Below are 15,329 nucleotides of genomic sequence, written 5' to 3'. Positions count from 1 at the left end.
TGTTTTATGTCCTGAAGAGGAGGAGATAGAGGCTCAGAGAAGCTGAAGGGCTCGCCGTAATGAGGACGAGTTCAAACGGTCACAAGGCTGCTGTCCTGACACTACCCCCAGGACCAGGCACATGACGGGGATTTCACGAGTTTACAATGTCAAGTCTGGGGGCAGCTCTGCTTCTAGCTCACGCCTCCCAGCCTCTGGACAGCCCTGGGAAAGCCCTCGGGACAGCGATGGGCCATCTGGGGCTGGGACCCTCTGGGGTCAGCAACATCAGGTGGGAGCTCTGCTCCGTGTCACAGCGGCCTAGGCTGATCCCGCGCAAACACCCCGGACAACAAGCCCTGGGAGTGAGGCTCAGCCACCTCTCCCCCCACAAGGTGACCTCAAAGCCAAGAAACTAAGATGTGTTGGCACTGGGTGCTGTGTTTACTACCAGATCGGGCCTGGTTCTGACCACATTCGAGGGCAGGTTATCAGGATCAGCGCCCAGATTGCAGTGTGGTCAGACTGCTCGCGGGGGCGGAGGTGGGAGGCCAGGACCTGCAAAGGCTCTCAGGACGCAAGATAAGATCTCATGCTGGTTACCCAGCGCCAGCTGGGAACGGCTCCTTTCAGTCTAGATGCCTTGTGCCTGAGGACTGAGCCCATAATCATGGCCCAGGACAACCCCCCACTCAGACGTGAGCAGCAGCAAAGCCCGTTCAACTCAGTTTCTTCAGCATCTGCTGTGGGTTCGCACTGGACCCAGAGAAGTGAGGCTGATGTCACCCACCCCTAGGGAGCCCACGGTCGGGTGGGGACAGACTGGATCTGTGACCCTGCCATGATAAGCTCTATCGAGGTGATCCCCAGAGACAGACCCCTGCTGGAACAGGCAGGTGTGACTGTCCTGAGCTCAACTCCTGGGTCTGCCGCATGGTGGTGTGGCCTTGAGCAAGTCCCTTTCCTTCTCAGTGCCTCGGTCTCCTCTTCTGCGGAGACAGTGATACTGAGCGGGACCCGTGAGGATCAAGAGAGCGTTGCCATGTGGTCGGCAGAACTTCCTGAAGTTCTGTAAGCACGACGCATGCCGACACCATGCAGACCAGACAAATCGTCTGTCGGGCAGCTGCAGACCAGCCACCAGCTGCCGTGGGAGGCAGGTGTGCTGGAGGCCTCGTCAGCGGTGGGTTCAGGTATGTCCAGACCACCAACACCTGGCTGCCACACAACCAGTCAGTGCACTGTGGGAACCCGACCCGGGGACGCCAGGGCTGTGCACTGTCCAAACGATACAGGCAAGGCAGCTTGGGGGGAAATGCAGCAACTTTTACAGAAGGGGAACCCTTTGTTTTTACACTGTGCCGGTGGAGTGAGGCAGGTCTGCACCCCTCCCCGCCTCCCCCAGGGCGGTCTCCAGTATCGGCCACTTTCCTTGCTGGCAGAGCCCAGGTGGAGAGAAGTCTCCGGCTCCCAGGCCCTGATCAAAGTAACCGGCGGTCTCTCTAGCCTGGACCACCGGGAACAGGAGCACAGGTACGAGGAGAAAGGCTGCGTGAGGGGGGGGAGGGCAGCAGGTCCTCGGAGCCTCCAGCTCAGGGTCCACCAGCTTCCTTCTGTGGGCGTTGTCCGCAGCCACACCCAGTCCAGCCCCTCACACAAGTCCGCCATCAGTCAGAGGGTTTTTTGCTCTGAGATGAATGTGTGTTAAAAATATCCAATGTTAATCACTGGCAACATTAATTTATAAGAACTCTTTGTCTCCCTCTCAACTTCCAAGTCGACATCTGGCGAGACTGCTTTGAAACCGATACTGCTCTGCAGCGGGAATTATAAATAGCCCCAGTTAAAATCTTCACCTTGAACTGAGCAGACTGACTCCCAGGAGAGCTCTGCAGCATGACGAGGGCTGTAGTTGCAACAAAGAAAGTCCTGGGGGGCCATTCGGGGTAAGGTCTAAAGCACTCCCAGGCCCTCTGCAGCTATTAGGGCCCAGCAGCTCCGGGGTGGGGGACACACCTCTGGGTACCTAACAAGCACCCCAGGAGATGCCCACCACCAGGGAAGGCTGGGGAAGCAGTACCATGGGTACCCCTCATGACAGCCCCACCAGGTGGCAGGAATTCGTGCCCCCACATATCAGACGTGGAAGCCGACTTGGAGAGCGGCCCGACCCTCAGGGACCTGAGCTGAGTCTCTGAACCTTTGCTCCTAGTGCCACAAGGAGGGTCTGGGCCACCAAGTGGAAGGACAGAGCACCGTGGAGGGGAGGGCAGCATCTGGGAAGGAGGGCAGGAGATGCTGGGGGCAGCAGACGCCCCGATTCTGATTGCCCCCAGCGCCCCTAGGACTCAGGGCAACTCTGGGCAGCCCAGCACAGCTCCTCCTCACCCACCCGCTTTGCAAGTAGGCCGTCTCGGGCTCCCGGAGGGTGCAGGTGGCCACAGGCAACCTTCCCCACTGTGAGGCACCCACAGACCCTGACAGGACTCCTCTTAGCCAGTGTCACAGCTGCCAGCTAGACCCTGGGGCCTGTCTTGTCCACCAAGCCTGCAACACAAGTAAGGACCTTCACGCCCACCTTTCTCCAGCCGGGCTCAGCTGCCCGCTGGACCAGTGCCCTGGGAACGCCACGGTTCCTCCGGGGCTGAGACCAGGTACGAGCCTGCAGGGTGGGCTCTCCGTCTGACGCTCTGCCCCTCACCCTGGGAGTGACCGTGTGCCGCCTCTGCCCTGTGGCTCCTTACCAACTCACCTGCCCCCAGCGGCCCCTGGCTGGGGGCGCAGGCCCCTTTCCTGTTGCTCTGACTCCCTAACAGCCCTCCAGACACCGAGCATCCCCCTGGGCCCCGATGGGAGCTGGGGCCCATCAGGACGCGTGTCTGCCTCCTGGTGGGCCGCGGGGCAGCGCTGGGCTCCTCACCCGCAGGCCTCTCCAGCCCAGGTGCTGGCCCAGCTTTCGGCCTCCGCAGGGCGGAAATGGCCGCCCCAGGGGGTCCCGCCCTCTCCCCTGCAGTTGCCTCTCTCTTCTCTTCTTTTTCCATTTTGCCACTTCGGTGATCGAGATGTTCCCAGGGACAGTCATCCCCACTTTGAAACCTAATTCTGGGTGGACGCAGACCCAGGCACAGCCCACACACTCCTCCCCCCTCTACCCCTTCTCCTGTCTTGCTAGTCCTTGTTTTAAAACTAAGACCACTCGAGCTTGACCGGAGAATTTTCTGACGGAAACTAGCCTCTCTGCCCCTTGGAAAGAAAATTAGAATGTTCATTCTATGTCTCATCGATTTCCTGTGGAGGTGGATGCTGGGGAGGGCCCGTTTCTCTGAGGTACGGGGACCACCTGCGCCAGTCGGCTCCTCCAAAGCCCCGCAAGTCTTTGTCTCTGAAAGAGCCCAGGAACCAGCATGTTGACACCGTCCGCTAGTGCTTCTCGAACGTTTGGAAACTGACATTTCCTAGTACTTCAAGCTCGGGGGGCAGCCACCAGCCACGGTGACGCCTTCCTCGGGGGACACACACGCTTTGGCAGGATTCATTTGCACATAATCGAGAAGAGCTAGGAGAGACTTCAGAGCCCACCCTCCTGCTTTTTCTAGAACAAACAATGGAATAGCACAGGACTAAGATCTTGAGCAAACAGTCCACTAGGGAGCAGTGACTGTGTGTTTGCTAAGCAGGGTATCTGCACCACTTAGATAAGATTGGGGTATCTGTGTTCCCAAGCGGAGCTGTTCTGGAGCTTTGCCTACATAAACCTGCGCTTCTAAATCCCGGAATAATAACAGAGCACAATCTAGACAGAGTCATTTTCTTCCACTGCGTTTGGGTCCTGGGGCTTCGAGGCACCTCCAGGTGAAGATCTTCACTCCTTCCTGGCAGCGAAGCCCCCAGTTTGCCTCCAGGTAACACTGGCTGAGTGAGCCGGTCCCCAGAGACACAGGGGCCCCGTGCTGACCTCCACGACGCCTTCGTAAGAGACGTTCCAAAGGAACCTCTGCATGCCGGCCCGTCCGAAGCACCTTGCACGCAGTAGCTAACTCACGGCAACCCTACGAGGCAGGTACCGTTGTTACTAATGCCACTTCATAGATGGGGAAACTGAGGCTGGGGTTCAGTAACTTGGTCAAAGCCTCTACCTTGTTAGAGCCTGGCCAGAGTTCAAACTCACGCAGTCTGTCAGTAGCCACTGGTCCCCCTGCCTGTGGGGATTCGTCACCAAGGGACCTTTGCTGCTGATTCCACGAGAAACGCCGACCGAGAGAAATGCCGGATGACAAGCGTATGTAGAGCTGCCACCCGACATAGTTTTCGCTCAGTCTTCGGGGCTGGAGTGCGATCGGATGTCTCAGGTCCCTACACCTGCCTCTGACTGACTGCGCCCACAGCTTCTTACTCATCCGTGTTTCTCTCCATTTAGACCCAACTAATCCTCCTCACTAACCTTCAACCTCAGTCCGCCCGTCCCTCTCGGTCAAGAGATTTCTCCTGCCCTGTGCAAGGTGGGGTGCCCGGGGACTTTGAGCTCTTTTGAGAATCACACCCATGTTTTCCCTCCAAGCCACACATGAAACGAGTGTCCCGGGATCTGAACACAGCAGAGCCTTCCAAGGGCCAAGAAGGTCTGCCTTCTGGACGGAGGCCGTACCTCCATGGCGTGGGCCAGGGGTCTTCCTGAGCCCTGGGCTGGTTCTCGCGGGCCCACGGCCGGCCGCAGGCTCCCCGGGGCCCCTTCTCTGTACACGTGGGGTGGGAAGCGTCAGTGGAGGTGTGCAGAGGTCGAGAGGGCCTCCGGAGGCTGAGGGGTTGGAACAAGGGGTGGTTCGTAGTTCAGCCTCGTTCCCCCCCAGGGTCGTGGTCCAGGGAGCAATTCTCAAGGAGGCCAGACTGCCTCAGCAGCTCCCAAGGAACTTCTCTGTCCCCGCCAACACCGGCAGGGCCCCCAGGGAAGAAAATGAGCACATTCTTGCAGGAAACAGCCTGCCTCCAGCACACACCCGTGAGGCAGGGTGCCGCTCTGTGGGCTCCGGGCACGGCCAGCTGGCACGTTTTCAGATGTAGCCACAGTCAACGGGAGCCCCGGAGTGCACGGCGCCGGGTACCACGCTCTTGTCCGACTGGTGAGGGGTCTCGGTTACGACCCACATCGTGAACAGGTTAGCATCCCATTCCAGTCGTCTGGTATGGAAGACCGCACATTGCAAATGCTTCCTTTGGTACGTCCTTCTCCCCAGCCCACAAAATCAGTGTTAAATGAGCGCAGAGGGACACCAAACCCTGTCCAGCCGCATTGCCTCAGTCCCCAGGACTTCGGGTGCCTGGAGGCCCCGAACCGCCGAAGCTGAGCCCTGGTTCCAGTGAAGACCAGCGGCTTTGCCCGGGGCGCCCAGGCCGCCGGCCTTGCTCCCTGCGCCTGGGCGCAGCCACGCCAGCTGACGTTGGAGAGCAGCTTCTTTAATTTGTGGATTGTAATATTTCTTTTTAAACAGCTTTATTGTGATGTCGCTCACATTCCACACCAACGCACCCACTGTACGTGGGACCCAGTAGTCTTCAGGGCTCAGACAGAGTGGCACAGCCGTCACCACGGTCCGGCTCTAGAACATTGTTGCCACACACAGAATCTCTGCACCCAGTCAGTCACTCTCCGTTTTCCTGCCCTCAGCCCCAGGCCACGGCCACGGCCACAGCCACGCTAATTTCTGTCTCTGTAGATTTGCTTATTGTGGCCATTTCACATAAAGAGAATCAGAGAAGATGTGGTCCTTAGTCCGGGCTTCTCGGCACGTGTTTCCAAGGGGGCCCCTGGCTCCCCGTCCGTGCTGAGTAGCCTCCACTGCGCGGATGTGGCACGTTTCCCTCACTCACTATCAGTCGGTGCAGCGAGGCTGTGTAAAGACGGTGCTTCGATTTCTTTCTAATGCCCATCAAAAGGGCACCCCTAGAGAAACCCTGACAAAGAGTGTGCCCCTGGGGCCCCCTTGTGCTTCCCCATCTGGAAGGATCTGGTTTTCTGGGTCCACAGGCAAGTCTTCAGGGCAACTCCTGAGCTGCTCTGAAGCTGATACAAGGCAACTTCAAGCACCAGTTTCTCCAGCCCAGGGACTGTCACCGCCAAGGTCTCGAGGGGTGGGAATGCCTAGTGCAGCCCTGGGGGCCTTGAGGGCTTTGGGTCCCCATCAACCCCCTTCACCAAGGCCCCCCGAGATAAACACAGTCTGAGCACCGGAGGGTGTCTGTCGTGTGGGCTCAACTCCAGGCAAGTCCCACCCTGGCGCCTCTGCTAGGCTGGCCCTTCTCTCTGGCTTCTTCCTCCGGTCTCAGCTGTGTGCTGCCCGAGCCCGCGGACCAGAGCCCCTCGGAGCGGGAGGGGAGGGGAGGGGAGGGGAGACAGCCGTCCACGTGGCCTGCGGTCTCCAGGACGCTGGGGGCTTTCTGCTCCTGAGAGAGACCGGCAGTGGACCTGAGGCAGGGAGCAGTGGGTGTGGGGACGGCGGGAGAAGGACGTGACAGCTGGCAGCCACAGACCGCCCAGGTCCCAGGACCCTGAGAGCCTCCAGCCTGTCTCCTCCTAGGCCGTGATGCCTCATTCACGCCTTTGTCAGTCAATGTTCATTCTGCTCTGTGCCAGGCTCCAGGCAGCAGACTCGGGAAGGCACGGTCTCCACCTCCCAGCAGGTCCTTGTTTGCGGAGCAGTAAAGGGACCCTCAGCTGATAAACTAGGCTTAACCGCTGCCACTTCAGCAACCAGAAACGTCTCAGCCTCCCTTGAGACCTGCCAAGATGCCGGCCATCTTCCCCACCCACAGCAGGTGCCCAGGCCTGGCTCCCGAAGGCCTGCCCGCAGGTCCAGTCTCCCACCTTACACTGGGAGGACAGTGGTCTGAGCCAGGCTGACCAACCCAGACACCCTGCCTCGTCCCCCAGCTCCCTTCTGCTGCCAGTGACAGACTGCGGTGCAGGGGCCCCTGCCCTGTGGAACCTGGGGTCCGGCAGGCAGACCCCAACGTTCTTCGCCAAGTGCTCGGCACACTCCGGTATAGGCGGGGTTTGGTCTGCACGGAGAAGCAGCTTTGGCCCTCCAGCCCAGAAGCAGCCTGTCAGGGACCTGCTGCGATGCTGGGGCGAGCAGGCGCCTGGCAGTGGGCTGGGCCCCACTCCTGCCTACTCCACCCCATCTGGAAGAATCTGGTTTTCTGGGTCCACAGGGGTTCAGTCTGCTGAGGGTCTGACTGGGTTGAAAATAGGGGTGTGATCCATGCCCAAGGCAACTCTTTAAACTTTTTAAATTGAGCTGCTTCTGAGGAGAAGCCGCTGGGACTGGAGTGAGGGCAGGGAGAGGCCGGAGCCTGCAGTGTGCTGGGCACGGAGGGCCCAGGTCCTGGGGAACCGATGCCCCCATGGGGACAGGCCAGGGCTCGTCCGGCCCCAGGTGGAGCCCCTCACCTCAGGCGGTACAGCTGCTCCAGCCCTGCCCCCACCATCCCACCCTGGGGACAGAACTGGACACCGCCCCTCCTCGCGGGAAGGCTCACCTGGACCCGGTGCTCTAACAGCAAGTGCTGGCTGTGGCTGAGCTGTGCCAGGTGGTGCGCGGACCCATGCAGATGGGGGCGGTGCATGTGAGATGATCCTGGAGGGTGCACCGAAGCCACCAACTGCAGAGCAGGCACAGAGTCCCCCCAGAGGGGACAGCCCAGGCACACACGCATGGCTTCCACACACTGCAGACAGTCCTGAGTCCAGGAAGCCTGGTGGGCAGGGCCAGACCACAGGGGGCTCTTTGCTCCCCGCCAGGGTTGGGCTGTCTCCTTGGTGCTGAGAAGCCGCGGAGGATTTTTAACGGGGAGTAAACTGGGTGAAGGCACTGCTGCCCAGAGGGTGCCTGGCAGACGCAGAGGGGTGGGTTTCGAGGGAAGACAGGAGGCAGACAGGACAGGGGAGCAGCTGCCGTGGACCATGCTGGGCAGTGCAACTGCTCAGACACAGCTTGGCTGCAGGGCAGGGAGGCAGACACAGCTTGGTGACCGGCGGCATGGAGCTCAGGGAGAGAAAACTTAGGCTGACCGTGAACTTCAGACTTAGATACTGGAGGGGCACTGACACCAAGCACTAGTGCACAGATAGAGGGGGAGGGCCCGCCAACTGGCTTGTCTGACCCCACCCACCTCCACTTTCCTAATCCTGGAGAAGGGGTGAGAGAGATCCCCCAAGATGACAGCAGCTTCTAAGTATCGAGGTGGGGCAGGACCCAACGGGGCAATTACGCATTTCTCCTGTGCTCCTTAAAATGGCAGCGCTCTTTCTGCAGGTGGAAGCATCGTCCCACTAGATCTGAGTGAGTCTAACTCTCGGGAGCACCTGGATACGAGGCCCCACTGGCTTGGAGAAGGTTGCGTCTTTCTGAGGCTGCCACCTTTTTCCGTCTCCGCTTTTCCATGCCATCCCCACTTTAGCCACTAGAGGGCATTAGACTCCAGCGATTGGGGAGAAAAGGTTGGGGTGAATGGGGGAAAGGCTGCCCCTGAAAGGCCTGCCTCTGGAGGGGTGTCCATGTCACCTCATCCTAATTTCATTCTTCAAAGATAACATTCTTATCGATATATTCTACTTATAAATAATTTTTATATCTGCATGTATGAAGAGTACATTCCTGAATATAAAGAATTCACACAAATAAATTTTTCTTAGCCTCCCATCCCCCCCCCTTTGTTCTTCAGTCTTTAGGTAAAACAGAAGGAAATGGGGCAGAAACCAATGATATATTCCTCGAAATTCAGATATTAAAGAGTGAAAATTGGGCCAGTTAGATTAATGGCTGGTTCGGCCCATTGGCGGGTCTGCAGACTGGCCAGCTCCCAGACCGGCAGCTGCGGGCGGGGTTCGATGCGCCCCGTGCCAGGGGCACCTGGTGCCTGAGGCCATCGCCTCCTCTGCTCTGCTCACGGGGAGGGCACCAGGGCAGCATGGCCTGGCAGCAGTCGGCAGTGCCTGCAGGTCCGAGGACGAGGATGGCCAACTGGAATCCCAGACGTGGCAAGGAACCCCGTACGCAGTACCTGAACCTGAACCTGAACCTGAACCTGAACCTGAACGTGGCGGGAAAGAGACTCATGGGCTGCAAGCAGGTGACTCCGTGTGGGGCACCGGCCTGACCTGAGAGGCCCTGGAATAAGCCTGTGCTGGGCACCTCCAGCACCACTGAGGGGGTCAAGGGCAAATGAGGGCAGGCAGGAGTCCCCGGGCCTCAGAAACCAGTCCTCGGGGAGGCTTCTGAGGACAGGAAGAAACAAGGTACTCATCCTACGTTTTGCATTTTTCTAGACTAGAAATTGAAGTAAGGAGCCCTAGGACCCATAGCGTGGCACTTGGGGGACACTCCCAGCCCCTGGGTTCAGACAGACTCCACCCGAGACAGACTTTCTCATGTACGTGGCAAGTCGAGTATTTGACACCGAGCAGAAGGGACAAAACTGCAGGAGTGGGAGCAGCCACCCATCCAGACGTCACCATGGAGTCTGCCCCGATGCCAGTCGTGGCTCTCTTCCTGCCTCCAACCACCAGCCTGTCGGAGCCGTGACCGTTGAGCTGCCTCTCGTTCATTCAAAGCCTCTGAACCCACTTTCTCCAAGAAGCTGCCCTGGCTCGGAGGAGGCACGTTGTGGCATCAGTCTGCCCACCTGGCACAGCAGGGCACCACAGCCACTGGCCCCTGGTTCATGCTGTTACTCTGCATCCGGCAGGCCGTAGGGCCCAGCTTCTAGTACCAGCAGCCTGCCCCAGTGAGCCTCGGGCTGGGTCCCCAGGTGAGGTGCCCAGTGGGACTGGTGTTTGAGATGAGAATGGAGACTGGCCACACAGCTCCCAGGCTGCTGCGATCTTCAGACACCCTTGCTCCCAGAGCAAGACGCCGTACCCGTGCAGGGCCTGTGGTCCCTGGGGGCTGCCTCCCTGTGTCTGAGATCAGTGCCCCTGTGCCCCTTCCCCACCCTCCCCCAGCTGGGCAGAGGCCCGTCCTCCTCAAGGTCGAGACCTGCTCTCAGGGCTGAGCCTTCGAAAGGAGCTGTTTAAGGTAACTCCCTGATTGCCTCCTAAAATGCTGCTTAGCTTGAATCTCACCATTTGTCTTTTAGGGGGCACTAGGAATTAGGGGATTCCTTGGTTAACAGGTAAAGTGTGCAAGGAGGGACCTTGAAGGCCCTGTGATTCTGGCCTAGTGGGCAGGCCACTGTCGGGGAGCCGACCAACCTCCCTGGCTCCTCCCATCTGCCATGAGGTCCCTGTCCACTCCCCTCTGGGAAGGGCTGACCTCGGACCTGTGACCTGAATAAAAGGAGCCAGTCGATCGAAGGATAAACCCAAGGTTCAGACCAGGACCTGTCACTCCAAGGCGTGCCCCCGAGGGTCTGTGTTCGGACAGGACATCCGGTCCAGAGGAGCACAGGCGGGGGAGCAGGGGGGCAAGGCAGGGCCCAGGGAGGACACGCCCTGGGGGGATGGAGGCAGAGCCCCGGGAAAGAATACCCTTCCTGTTACAACCCTCAGGCGGCCTGAGCAACAGAGAACCGGCCAGGCCACCTCCAGGACCACAGCCACAGCTGGGACACCCTCAGGCCAGCAGACCAGTCACTGCCATGTGGAGGTACACATGTACGTGTTGGGGGGGAGGGGGATCAAGGTAGGCAGTGTGGGGAGCGTCGATGGGGCAGCTAGGGGTGGCTGAAATACAATAAAATCCATAAGACAATCCTAGACTGTGTCAGCAAGAAGCCCGGTGGGTGTCTGAGACCAGAGAAGCTCCTAAAGGTCTTCAAGTCCATGGAGCAGTGGTACCTGCCATCCAGGCACCTGGAGCACAGCAAGCTGGGCAGGCAGGGGCAGGTGTGGTGCTGGCGTTTCCTGAAGAAGGGGACCTGGGGACAGAGGAGAAGATGGCACCTTCACCAAGGGGACATGGGCCTCCCAGCAGGAGCCTCTGATGGCCCAACCCTGGCCCCACCCCAGCACAAAACAGCTATTGTAGAGGAGGAAACTGAGGCACAGAGTGGCTAAGCAACATGCCAAGATCACACAGCTCACTTGTGGAGGAGCCAGGATTTGTAGCCAGGCAATCTGGCTCCCGAAACTACGGGGTCAGCCAGCCACAGGGCAAGGCTGTCCACCCCCAACCCTAAGACCCCACAAGCTGCCAACAATGCCCACCCCGCACTGACCCAGCTCACGTGCGTGCACGCACACACACACTCCCTGATTGTTCATCCATTGTGTGCCTGACACTGTGTTGGGTGCTGGGGAAGCAACTGGACAGGACAGACTCTGTCTCTGCCCTGTGACACCCCCAGAGGAGTGCTGAGCCATTGAGGTTCCTCCAGGGGGTTGAATAGGAGTGACTAAGAGCACGGGTAGTGTCAGACTGCCTGGGTTCAAATCCCAGGCCTGCCACTTACCAGCTGTGTGACAACTGGCGAGTTATTTTGCTTCCCAACCATATCATCTGTCGGGTGGGTTAATAACAGAGCTGACCACCTATGGCTGTAAAGAGGCTTAAACTTGCACAGAGCGCTGGGTGGGAAGCGAGGACCCAGTCCCAGCTGTCTCGTTGGCTGTGTGCCCCGAGCAAGTCCGTGCAGTACCTTGCGGCTGCCCGGGTGGCACTCCTTCCTTCCTGCCCCAGGGGTTGCAGGTCCACGCACCTCGGAGCCACGGGCTGATGGCACAGCAGGTGCCCGTCCCACACTGGACATCCCACTCACAGGCCTGCGGGGCACAAAGGGGCCGTTAGAGCCTATTAGTGCCACCCAGGAGGACCCAGAATCGAAAGTACCCCCCAAACACTTTGGGGGTGCTGAGAGCGGCACCCCACACCCAGCCCCACAGGACACCTGGGGCGTTGCATTACTGCCCCTACTCCCCTCCAGCAGGAGGTGTGGGCTCCGTGGGGTACAGACGTGGATCGTTGAGGCCACTTGGTAGGAGGCAGGCCTCCCTGCTGACAATCCCGAGGTTAGGGGTCAGCTTTCCTGGCACCTGCCCGCCCGCCCACTGTTGATGCCAGAGGAATTGGATTAACTCCAAAGGGGCGGAGCCCTGACAGCTGAGTTCCCAGGTGGTCAATGCTGAGTTTCCCGGGACCCAGCAGTGGCCCAGCAGCACCAGGGCTGCTGCCTCCCCCGTGTCGGCCCCCCACACCCTCACCTGAAATTCCAGTGTCCAGTAAACAGCTGTCTCCCCCCAGATCAGAATGGACCCCTCTGGGCTGGGCTCCCAGGACAGGGGCTGAGTGGCCCTGCCTGGCTTCTGGGGGTGCCATTTGTAAAGGCCACGCGAGCCCACTTTAAACAGAAACCTGAATCGGGGAAAACAGCTCTGAAATGCTCCAGACTCCGTGCGCCATGGGGGGACACAGCGACCTCTCCCCTTCCAGGGAAGCCTGCGTCTGAGGCCGAAGTTCGGAGCCGGGTCTCAGTTGGCTCCTCTCCAACAAAAGGCCACGGAGCACCCTGCTGCCGTGCTCAGTGGCAGCACCTGGCCACTCCCCGCCTGCTCAGCCCCAGGAGGAAAGTGGGGCTGCTGGGCTGCTTGTCGCCCAGAGGAGCTGCAGGTGGCAGCACCTGGCCATGCTGGTCTCCAGCCCAGTGAGGGCACATCTCACATGCAACCTGCCCCCAAGCTCAGGGTCAGGACCAAATAGACCTCCCCCGATTCTCCGCCCAGAGGTGGGGTGTCGCTGCTCCACTCTGGGAGAAAGGACCATCAGGCCTGAACTGGGCGTGAGACAGTTTGGGGAGCAGAGAAGTGTGGATGGTAGAACCCGGCCCCTTCCTGAGAGTCGACAGGGACAGCGGCAGATGGACAGCGGAGGAGGCCGGGAGGCCCCCACTTGTCCCACGTCACGTCCGTCACGCATTTCCTCCCCCCTGGGTGTCTCTCGCTGTGCTTTCCGAAGGGTCAGCCCGAAGGAGGACGTTCCCACCTGACTCAGACCTGCCTCCTGCCAGCACTCTGGGCCAGAGGCCGGAGACCACAGGGCCAGGTGACCTGGGAGTCGGGGTCAGCCTGCTGCGCCCACCCCTCGGTGGGGTGACCATGCTTCTCTCCTCTGACTCACCCTCCCGACCTTCAAGGACAGCAGGGCAGCCTTCAGGGTTCGCCCCCACGGGTAGGTGTGATTCTGCCCAAACAGCTCTGGGTCCCAAAAGCACTGACTTGCCTTTCATATTTGTTCTTTGAAACTCAGTCTTTGTCCTTTAAAAAGGAGAAGAAAGGAGCCTTCCCATCTGTGAACATGAAAACGAATCCAATTCCAGGAATGGTTTGGCATCTCTACATTTTCATTGTCTAGGGGAAAATTGGAGGAGGTGGAAATAAAAGTGAATTTCCTTTCTTTCCCTCGCGGCTTTTATCTGGGAAGCTCACCGCACACAGCTGTTCCCATCTGAGGTGGCTCAGGGGAAGCCACCCTTCCCGAAACACCCACACCTGAGGGTCTGAACCCCGTGTGCAGAGCCTCTGCGGGGACTGCGCTTCTCCCGGCTACCACGCTTGCTTCCGGTGCCCGCTGCTGTCCGCCGGTCCCTATCAGACGGCGCCCAGTGAGGACAGGTCAGGGGGCGTTCCAGGGCGCCTTTACTGAGAGCGCAGAAAGCAGAGGGCAGCGGTGCCCACCAGATGCCAACAAGGCCCCTGCCTGTAATTAAGCCAACATGCTGTGTCGATGAAACTTGACACGTGGACCAGACCGTATACGAAAACCCAAGTTTACACAAAAGGTAAATTAGAAGATGTTCATCCGTTTTATAACGGTTTATTACACCAAATCGGAATCTCCATTTCACCAGAGGCCGGACCTCAAATGCTCAGCTCTGGTGCACTGAGCACGGGACCGACCTGCCCGCAGCTTCTCCAAAGCAGATCCGGCGAGTGGAGCGAGGGCTGCCTCCCGTGAAGTCCTGGGACCCGCCTCGGAATGGCCACCCGCTTCCCCTCGGGTTGCCCCGGCAGGCTCCTGGCTTCTCCCATGCAGACCCTGACACCCTCCCCAAACCCAGGGACACGCCAGCTGGCTGACCCCGGTGATCCCGGTGCAGTCCAACACTGTCACCAGGAGGAGCACGGCAGGCTTGTGTGGCAGCTCTCACGGTCACTTGGAGTGAAGGCAAACACGGTCACTCCCTGCCTCTCGCTGCCTGCCGCTCAGCCTCCTGCCGGGCACCAGTGGAAGGCCGGGCTCTGGGCCCTCCCGCCTCCCACATTTACATGGTCCGATCCAGGCTGCCTGTCTCCTCTCTTCCCTTCCCCATCACCTGTGTTACGAAGAGGATCTCAGACATAAAGATGAGACCTTAATCCCTAATGACATCAAATCACCATCAAACCCAATAAAAATGAATAGGTCGGGGGCTTTGACCGTTGCTTGAAGTCTCCCAAATCTCCCTGATCCGGGCAGTCACGTACACCACTCCCCGTTGTCATCTCTGCCTCTGGGGCATATCTGTCTGCTTGGGGCAGGGGGAGGACTTCGGTCATGATTCACAGCCTCACCATTTACCCGTGCCCGCGCCAAACCACACAACAAACAGGACCGGCATTCCCTCGCACTCAAGCCGACAAGAATCGTGTGGGCGGTTACGGTGGGCTCAGCAGAAAGCGGGGCAGCTGAGAGGTCACAAGAGGGTCAGGCGGTGTCCCTGGTCCTCCAGGGGGTTCCAATGCCCATGGGAGACACGGGACAGTGGGAAACAGGGCCAGGCTTGTGGGGCGAGAAGCACACATTGCTCTCGAACAGCCTCAAGACAAACACCAGTGTCACTTGGTACAGAAACCAAAGGGCAGGAGGTGCAGCAGCCTGGGTTCCTGCAGAGAGTGTTTGGGCTGGGGTGGGGTTAGAGGTCCCAGGAGCCTCGCTACTGCCTGCCCGGCTTTTGGTAAGCATGAGATGGGCGAACAGACACACTGGGCCCAGATGCCAGTCTCCGGAGTCGCTGACTCTGGGCATGCCCCCTCCTGCTGGAGGGAAACCCCTGGTCCCAGCCCTCCCCATGCTGGACAACCCAGAGAGGTCTCAGGACCCTTTATCAGACAATCTGCCTTCTCTTCACAATGACAAAAGCCATGATTTCCCAAGGTTCTTTCTGCAATATGTGAATAGGTATTACCTACACAGATAAATAATTAAAGATTTCCACAGTCAAAACTTTGGGAAACATTCCACAAGTTCAGCCAGCATCTTTACTGCAGGACTTATCAGGACCTTTCATATGCTAACAAACATTTGAGACACCAAGTGGAGAAACCCAATTTGCAGTATCTTCCAAACAGGTGCGGCCAGGAAACCTTTTTTCTTGCAGTCTGA

At 59.1% G+C, this 15,329-nt stretch overlaps 1 protein-coding gene across 1 annotated transcript; it reads right to left on the bottom strand.

Annotated features, from left to right (window-relative positions):
* Nucleotides 1–10,686: 10,686 nt before the first annotated feature.
* PROK1 (prokineticin 1) lies at nt 10,687–14,503 on the bottom strand. Its single transcript, XM_036273205.1, is given in 5 exon segments — nt 10,687–10,890; nt 11,611–11,638; nt 11,640–11,734; nt 14,046–14,096; nt 14,432–14,503. Coding segments are annotated over 5 exon segments (450 nt in total).
* Nucleotides 14,504–15,329: the final 826 nt, after the last annotated feature.

Source organism: Molossus molossus, unplaced genomic scaffold (assembly GCF_014108415.1).
Source record: "Molossus molossus isolate mMolMol1 unplaced genomic scaffold, mMolMol1.p scaffold_m16_p_20, whole genome shotgun sequence".
NCBI classification, from domain to species: Eukaryota; Metazoa; Chordata; class Mammalia; order Chiroptera; family Molossidae; genus Molossus; species Molossus molossus.
The sequence above is the reverse complement of the archived record's forward strand: the minus strand, read 5'-3'. Positions and strand labels throughout refer to the sequence as shown.